The 9,397-nt window shown below is 37.0% G+C and overlaps 1 protein-coding gene across 2 annotated transcripts; it reads left to right on the top strand.

Moving 5' to 3' along the window:
* Nucleotides 1–1,691: 1,691 nt before the first annotated feature.
* Nucleotides 1,692–9,188, top strand: LOC111232973. Of its 2 annotated transcripts, XM_022760692.1 has the most exons (6): nt 1,692–1,808; nt 3,048–3,110; nt 3,743–3,868; nt 3,994–4,047; nt 4,689–4,843; nt 7,003–9,188. In XM_022760692.1, the coding sequence occupies exons 1-6, from the start codon at nt 1,748–1,750 to the stop codon at nt 9,103–9,105; spliced, it is 2,562 nt and encodes an 853-aa protein (XP_022616413.1). In that variant the 5' UTR covers nt 1,692–1,747; the 3' UTR covers nt 9,106–9,188. The 2 variants fall into 2 exon arrangements, with proteins under 2 accessions (XP_022616413.1, XP_022616414.1); XM_022760693.1 differs by lacking the exon at nt 3,048–3,110.
* Nucleotides 9,189–9,397: the final 209 nt, after the last annotated feature.

The following is a 9,397-nucleotide window of genomic DNA, read 5'->3' as shown; positions in this document are numbered from 1 at the left end:
AAATATGGAGCAGAAAACTAGAGTTAAATGGCCGAGGGCAAATAGCAAGAAAGAATGGGAGTCAGTCAATAGAGATTTGTCATTAATTTTAAGCAGACTAGGAGGAAATGCAAGCGATAGACTAGAGAAGATGGGAGATATAATCTACTCTTATGATGCAGAAAGATTTGGGGTGCAAGACAGAAAGAGAGTTGAAAGAGTACAGTTAAGTCTAGACGACAAAGGGATCCAGTCAGTGGATTTGGATTAGAAGAAGTAATGGTAGCTGGGGGCCCAGCAGGGGGAGCACTTAGGATAGACAGGCTCTTAGGAGAAGCAAGGAAGAAAATCCAGGAAGAGGAAGTGTTTTTAAGTGGAGGGTGTGGCCTGTGTGAGCCTCTTTGAGACCATGCGGTCAGTCCAGGTGAGTTGGTTTGTTTCTATTGCTTTGAATTGGTTTGTAGTGTGTCTCTGACTGTCTAGGCAAGTTTGTTTGTTTTAGGTGAGTTGTTGGAGAGTGGGGGAGTAGGGGGAGGTAGAGCACAGCCTAACCCGGCGGGGGAGAGCTAGCCCAAACAGGCACCTCTCCCTGACTCTACCTCCCTCATTCAAAATGGCCGCCACTTTCTCCAACTGGTTAGGGGAGTTTGTTTGCTGAATCTGCTGGTGTGTTTTGTCCGAGTTGATAATGTTGTGTGTGGTAGCATAGGCAAGGTAAAGGAGAAAATAGTTGTGGTGTGAGGAGCAGTGATGGCTGGCATTAGGGGAGTGACTCTGGGACGCCAGTGATCACTGTCTAGCCTCCTGGAGGTGTCGTGGGACCAACTAGACGAAACACTGGTGAAAGGAGGTTCCCACCTGATGACCCCAAAGACATGTTAGTTATCACTGCTCATTAGTCTGTGTAGCTGAATTAATAGTTATCATAGGGCTTAGGGAGTTATTCACTGAGTCTGGTCCAGTTTTTACAGCACAAGCTTCTTGTGTTTATCCTAAAAAATTAAGGGACCATTTTAAACAAAGACCATTTTAAACAGGGACCATTTTAAACAGAGACCATTTTAACCAAAGACCATTTTAACCAAAGACAATTTTAAATAGGGACTATTTTAAACAGGGACTATTTTAGACAAAGACAATTTTAAACAGGGACCATTTTAAACAGGGACCATTTTAACCAAAGACAATTTTAAATAGGGACTATTTTAAACAGGGACTATTTTAGACAAAGACAATTTTAAACAGGGACCATTTTAAACAGGGACCATTTTAAACAAAGACAATTTTAAACAGGGACCATTTTAAACAAAGACAATTTTAAACAGGGACCATTTTAAACAAAGACAATTTTAAACAGGGACCATTTTAAACAAAGACAATTTTAAACAGGGACCATTTTAAACAAAGACAATTTTAAACAGGGACCATTTTAAACAAAGACAATTTTAAACAGGGACCATTTTAAACAAAGACAATTTTAAACAGGGACCATTTTAAACAATGAAGGAGGTTCACATTTTTTTTGTTGTCTGCACTGATCAGGTAACATTATGAGTAATATGGGTGTTACCATAAAGCAGAACCACTTCCTCCTTTCTCACGTCATCAACTGTATAAAATCAGCAGCCGAGATTAAAAGAGACGGAAGCAACGTATATGGTTCAACTGACTAAAGCTCCATATACACGATCTTTGAATTTAATATTAACTACAGAGAGATGGGCTCTTTTTCCTATCATTAATATCAACTTGTGATTTGGGTGAAGGAATGCAGAATGTAAACCAGATCACGACTGTCCGGACTGTGGATCCAGCAGCATCACATTACGGTAAGATGGTGTTTTTTCTTTCCTGATTAGGTATCACTGTTTATGGGCACTGACTGTTTGTCTTTGTGTTTTAAAGTCAGAGTATTTTTCTTAATTGCTGTAGCCAAGACATGAATATGACCAAATGTTCAGACTATGATAGTAACTTTACAGTGACAGTTGATCTGACTAAACCTGTTTGGTCAGGAGAGTGAAAACCAGACTAACCGAAACTGGTCAAGTATCGGTCATATTACAATGAAAAAAACAAAACAAAATTACACAACGACACATAAATGTGTGTACATGCAAATAATATCCTTCCACAGAAAATCTAATTCTATGATTTAAATTAAACAAAGACAATTTTAAACAGAGACTATTTTTAAACAAAGACAATTTAATACAAAGACAATTTTTTACAGGGACAATTTTATACAAGGACAATTTCATACAGGGACCATTTTAAACAAAGACCATTTTAAACAGGGACAATTTCATACAAAGACAATTTAATACAAAGACAATTTTATACAGGGACCATTTTAAACAAAGACAATTTTAAACAAAGACAATTTTATATAGGGACCATTTCATACAAAGACATTTTTTTTACAGGGACAATTTTAAACAAAGACAATTTTAAAGAGACAATTTTATAAAGGGACAATTTCATACAAAGACAATTTTTTACAGGGACAATTTCATACAAAGACAATTTAATACAAAGACAATTTAATACAAAGACAATTTAATACAAGGACCATTTTAAACAAAGACCATTTTAAACAGGGACCATTTTAAACAAAGACAATTTTATATAGGGACCATTTCATACAAAGACATTTTTTTACAGGGACAATTTTAAACAAAGACCATTTTAAAAGACAATTTTATAAAGGGACAATTTAATACAAAGACAATTTTATGCAGGGACCATTTTAAACAGGGACCATTTTAAACAAAGACAATTTTAAACAGGGACCATTTTAAACAATGAAGGAGGTTCACATTTTTTGTTGTCTGCACTGATCAGGTAACATTATGAGTAATATGGGTGTTACCATAAAGCAGAACCACTTCCTCCTTTCTCACGTCATCAACTGTATAAAATCAGCAGCCGAGATTAAAAGAGACGGAAGCAACGTATATGGTTCAACTGACTAAAGCTCCATATACACGATCTTTGAATTTCATATTAACTACAGAGAGATGGGCTCTTTTTCCTATCATTAATATCAACTTGTGATTTGGGTGAAGGAATGCAGAATGTAAACCAGATCACGACTGTCCGGACTGTGGATCCAGCAGCATCACATTACGGTAAGATGGTGTTTTTTCTTTCCTGATTAGGTATCACTGTTTATGGGCACTGACTGTTTGTCTTTGTGTTTTAAAGTCAGAGTATATTTCTTAATTGCTGTAGCCAAGACATGAATATGAACAGTTGTTAGTTGTTAACTACAGAGAGATGGGCTCTTTTTTCTATCATTAATATCAACTTGAGAGTAGTTTTTTTTTAATTGCTTTTATTGCTATTATTATTTAGTGACTATGATAGTAACCTTACAAGTATTGGTCATATTCGAATGAAAAAAAAAAAAAACGGGAACAAAATTGCACAACTACAAATAAATGTGTGAACGTGCAAATAAAAACTTTCAGAAAATCACACAGAAAATCGAATTCTGTGAAAGTCAGAAAATAAATTTGTTCAGGGTGCACAGAACATCCAGGCAGCGCTCTCGCCCACTACTTCCTGGTTTCAGTTAACTAGCAATTCTGCCGCCATTTTAACCACAGAGCTGGTCGTGCACAATCATGCCCAATAAGTAATGTTGTAGTGGTTAGTATGTTGGGCTCCAGAGTCAGTGTTGTGAATCTAGGTAAGGTATGGTAAAAAGAAATTAAGATGTGGTTACTAACTTCTGATCATTTTGTCTGTTCTCATTCAGCTGTAACTCAGAAGGAAACTTGGAACAAGACAATCACCGCCCACAGTGGAGGTGTTGTCAGCACGCCTCAGTTTACTGATGTTCATGTGACGGGGAATATAAATTTCACTGTCAACAACACATATGGTAAGTGTGTCCTCTGAATTTCTAAATCAAATACAATTTTTTAAGGTAAACACAAGAAACTTGTGCTACAGAAAATATGTTGACTTGTGTAACTGACTATTTGAATTATTGTGTTTCTCTTCAAGTCCAACCTGCTGCCAGGACAGATGGGACTGATGTTATTACTCCCAAAACTGAAGGTATTGTGCTTTTCGCCAAAAAAAACAAAGAAAATCCTATTACTTTATTGGTTTTACTGCACTTTACTGCTGCACTGCATAAAATAAGATAATAATATAAATACTGCACACACACACTTTTGAGCAAGTGTTCCTCCTTGGGAAAAAGGATTTTCAAATCATCAGAACTGAGGGTGTGAAACAAGTCCTCATCAATGTTGGCAGTTATAAAGACAGTCATTATACATATATATATATATATATATTTGTTTTTATGTTTTTTATTTATAGTTATTTATTTTTATAGTTATTTTATTTAATTCCAAGTGAAGTTTACTGTCTCAGTGCACTGATGTCATTTTGGACATAAAGTTTATTGCTAAACTGTAAAATATCCTGCTTTCATTACATAACTTTAGTGTTTATATATACCGATATAACGATGCCCCCTAATATCGTTATCCGCCCCAAAAATCCAATATCAGTCGGGCTCTAATCACAATACACAATATATATCTTTAATATTTTTGAAATACTCAATTTAACCCTTGCATGCATAAAGTTACACCAGTATGATGATCTTTGCAGTCCCTGCAACATTTGTCTGTCTTAAATCATTCTTGTTTATATTAATTAGTGGTTTCTATTGGGTCTTGCAACAGGGCGCCCACCCACCGGACGGATGACAACAACTACATCTAAGTGGGCCACTGAAACAGGAGTGATGCAGTTGACCAGCAGTGAAGTCAACATACCTGTCACCCCAGATGAAATGTCTCAGCAGGAGCTTGAGCATGTTCAACCTTTGGATCATCAGGTAAGAGTATAAAACATGTATATCTATCATTATCTATATCACTATATTTATTGATTATTATATGATCAGTCCCTCTGTCAGAGCATTTTTTGTAACAGGAATATACACCAAAAAGACTCTGAGGGAATGTTTTAAGCAAGAATATATTTTTATTTCCATCTTTTACACTTTCAAAACATCACAATAATAAAAACGGAAAAGGGCCTGAAACAAAAGTTTGGGCTCCCTGCGTGGTCAGTACTTAGTAACGCCCCTTTGGCAAGTATCACAGCCGCAAAATTGTCTATTTTAACTTCATCAGTTCACAGGACTTGTTTCAAAAATGGATAAGCCTTGCTTAGATGCAAACTTCTGATTAGGGCCCGACCGATATGGATTTTTTGGGGCCGATTCCGATATTTGGGAATAAAAAATTCCGATAACTGATATATCAGCCGATTAAATTTTTCAATTTAAAAAAAGACGAAATACCTGTCTTTGATGGCTTGAATATAGTTCCAAACACTTGATACAAAGATATAAATTGAAGGGAGAACATTTTACTATTTTCAAATGCTTTTATTATCAGAAAGTGTGCAGAACAAGCAGCATATGAACAATTTGAACATAAAATAAATCAAAAATATGATGTGCAAAAAGGCAGTAAACCTCTATCTGTATGAATTAAGACATTTACTTTCACATGCCCCCTCAGTACCAGAGTTCTTCTTATTATTGCCAGTCTAACAGAGGTAGGCTATAGTGCAAAAAGCACAACTTTTTTAGTAAACATCTTTTAAAACAAACAATAAAAAAGTAACTGCAAAAGATTGAGGTATTTTTTTATGTGGGGCATAACGTCCCAGCAGCGGCTCACCGCGCCGCAGCGCTATCAATCCGTAGCAGTTCCATTTTTGACGCTCCCGTTGCTAAATCGCGTCAAGCTCAACAGAGTAGATTGCACCAGACAGGAAGTCAGACACAGTATCAAAGTAAAACACTTCCGCTCCCTTTCACAATAAAACACAACACGCACGTCATCTAACTTCACATCAACATTATGTATCAGAGCGGTTGATATTAACAGAGTGGCGACATCAAAAGCTGTCGCCACTCTGTTAATATCAACCGCTCTGCACTGTATCAAGAACAACGATCTCGCGTACGTTCCGTATTCTCGCGTGAATACGGCTGGCTCGCAAGGCAGCGCTGCGCTGCCGTAACACGTCCGGTGGCGATTGACGCGGGGCTGAGGACGGAGCAAAACCGCGACGCTGACGTTCCGCGGCGCTAACGGCCCCGGTGGAAATCCGGGCATAAGTCTTTACTATTTCACTCTGATGCGGTGTGACTGTGAAGCGTGACATGAAAGCAGTCGGAGCGTCCTCTACTGGATACGTAACACAAGGACATCATTTCTAAGAAAAATACCATATTATCTGCATTTTATTAGTGAAAAATAAGTGTAAACATCGGCGTCAATCGGCCAACTTTTGGCCGATTACCGATTATTGTCTAATGGCTATAATCGGCCGATTAAATGGTCGGGCCCTACTTCTGATGGTGAATTTTACAATGATGACTCTTCCATAAAGGTGTTGCTGCACAGTGCGACAGTGCACCACCACTCCAGAGTCGGATAAATCTTCCTGAAGGTCGTTTTCAGTCTAAATGGGGATTTGAAATCCTGCAAGCAGTTCTCTCTGAAAGTTTTCTTGGTCTTCCAGACCTGAACCTCCACTATTGTTGTTAACTACTTAACTGCCATTTCTTAATTATAATCTGAGGAAACGGCTGCCTTATGATGTCTCATATAGCATTCTGCACTGTCAGCAGCAGGTTTTGATTTTAGAGGAGCCCATGTGTGCTGATTGTTGATAAAAGGTTTGAGTTAGAGTATTTGGAGATGACTATGAACAAGCCATAACCCTAACCAGCTATTTAAAGTCTGAGACCTTAGTAAAAGTTAGCTTAGAGCGCAAATCTCTTGGGATGCCCAAACCTTTGTATGGAGCTCTTTTCCTTTTTTCGATCTAAAACTGTACAAAACAAATAAAACACTAGTCTTGCTTAAACTTTGAATAGTTTGAACACTTGAACTGCACTAACCTGTATGAAAAAAATGCTGTGCAAATAAAGTTTGACTGATCAATTATCCTTTGTCTTTTTTAATGTTTCAGAAGTCCATCGATGTTATTGCCTCTGAATTGAAAATACTAAAGCATCATACAGCTTGTATGGAAGACTGTAGGGTCCAAATAAAGAAGATCTTTGAAAACCCTTCAGACGGTACAAAGCAGCTCCAAGAGGAGGTTCTGGCAGCACTGAGAAATTTTCAGGATTCTTTCTCCTCATACTTGCTGGACAACACCATGCATTGTAACCCAATTCAACCAAAGAAGATCATCATGTCTCGACAGTTTCATAGAGATAAGAAAAGACATTTTTTTTGTGTAACCAAAAGAAGTTTTCTCTATATATCCCTTATTAAGAGTCTTGGACAGTTGTTGTCCAATTCCACAGTTTTTGATATGATCATCACCACACCACAGAGATGCCGAAAAGATGGCTTTTTGTGTGACATAATGGATGGGAGCCTTTTCAAATCCCACCCACTGTTTTCAAAAAATTCATCTGCTTTGCAGCTGATTTTGTTCGCTGATGAAATCCACATAAGTAATCCAGTGGGGTCACATGCGACTGAAAATAAATTACTGATATTTTATTATACTTTAGGAAACATAGACCCCAAGTTTAGGTCAAAGCCTTCTGCAATTGGACCTCTTGCTATTGCAAATGTTAATGATATTGACAAGTGTGGCTTTAATGTCATATTACAAGAAATCTGTAAAGACTTAAAGTTGCTGTATAATGGTGTCAAGATCCAAACATGCAATCGTGAAATTGATTTATTTGGTGCTGTAATTTCAGTATGCAGTTACACACTTGGACAACATGAGCTTACTGGGTTCAAGGAGGGAGTTGATTTTCCCTGTAAGCACTGTGAATGCACCTTAGAGGAAATGCAAAATAATTTTGTCGAACAAAGTTTTACTAAAAGGACGATGGAAAAACACAAACCACAGTGCGATAAATTGAAAAGGGCTGTAACATTCTTAAAATCAACTTTGAAACCCAACAATATAAAAAACAGAAAAGGCAAGTTAGTTGATTTTCCGTCCTTTGATGTTATTCAGCAAACTCCACGTGATATAAAGCACGTCATTCTTGAGCGAGTTGCACCCATGGAGATCAAGTGTGTGTTAAAACACCTAGTTATCTCTGGGCAGATGAATTTGAAACAGTTCAATTCAGACATACATGAATTTTGCTTTTCACTATCAGAAATACGTGACAAACCTGATCATATCAGTGTCAGTACCTTGGCATCTAATGATGACAAACTTAAACTGTCTTCTGGGCAGATGCTGACGCTGTTACAGATCATGCCTTTCCTGTTGAACTGTGTAGATAAAAAAACATGTATTCAGTTCGTTTTGGACTTGAGGGACATCGTTCAGATACTTTTTGCTCCTGTTTTATCTGTGCAAACTGTATCAACACTGAAAGAAATGATTGAAAAGCATCTGAAAAAGTTTAAGGAACTTTTTCCTGACCATAATATAACTCCAGAGCAACATTACATGCTGCATCTCCCTGCTCAAATTCTCTCTCTGGGCCCTTTAGGTCATATGAGCATGAGATTTGAGTCAAAGCATCTCGAACATTTATCAACAATATTAAACTTGAAAAATGTCTCTAACTTGCATGTAAACCACAATCAGCCTTTTGAATGTCGTCAAAATGACACAGAGAGTCCCATTTTAGGACATGAGAAGGAATTAGCTCCCGTCTCAAAAGGGACAAATATGGAGCACATTACAGCAAAGATCAGAGATCATTTCAGGGTTGATGCAGTACAACATGTTAACGCAGTTAAGCAGCTTATTCTCAATAGTAACAAGTACATTAGTGGAAGGTCTCTGATAATCATCAATGCAAATGGGACAGTACCTGTCTTTGGACTCCTAAAAAACATTTATGTTTTGAAAGACTGTTCATTGCATTGTTTCGAATATCAGCCTTATGAGACTCTAGGCTGGAATAAAGATCTTTTAGCATATGAAGTTGCTGTACCTAATCTAGCCCAGGAAACACGGTTGATAAATGCTGAAAAGCTAGTGGATCATATGTCATATTTTCCAATCAGTTTCAAAAACCGTGTGTATGTTACGACAAAATATATCCTTGATGATGTCATTGCTCTAAAAGAAGCATACTGACACTGTATGATGTAAACATAAACATACATAATTGTATGGGCTAGGCATAAATATGAAATTGTTCCAATTTCATATAGGTTTTATGTATAATTTTATAATTAAAATTATTTTTTAATTTTAATTTTATATGTGCACATATGTCATATATGTAAATGCAATACCCTGTAAAGTGCTGTGAGATCATGTATATTATGATATGGCACTATACAAATAGAATTGAATTGACTATATGACATTTGCTTGTGGGGGATTATTAGTTCATATGAACGTAGTCCCCCTTTGTATTCTGGCT

This window comes from Seriola dumerili, unplaced genomic scaffold (genome assembly GCF_002260705.1).
Source record: "Seriola dumerili isolate Sdu_G_001 unplaced genomic scaffold, Sdu_1.0 BDQW01000349.1, whole genome shotgun sequence".
Classification (NCBI taxonomy): domain Eukaryota; kingdom Metazoa; phylum Chordata; class Actinopteri; order Carangiformes; family Carangidae; genus Seriola; species Seriola dumerili.
This window is presented reverse-complemented; position numbering and strand designations above follow the sequence as displayed.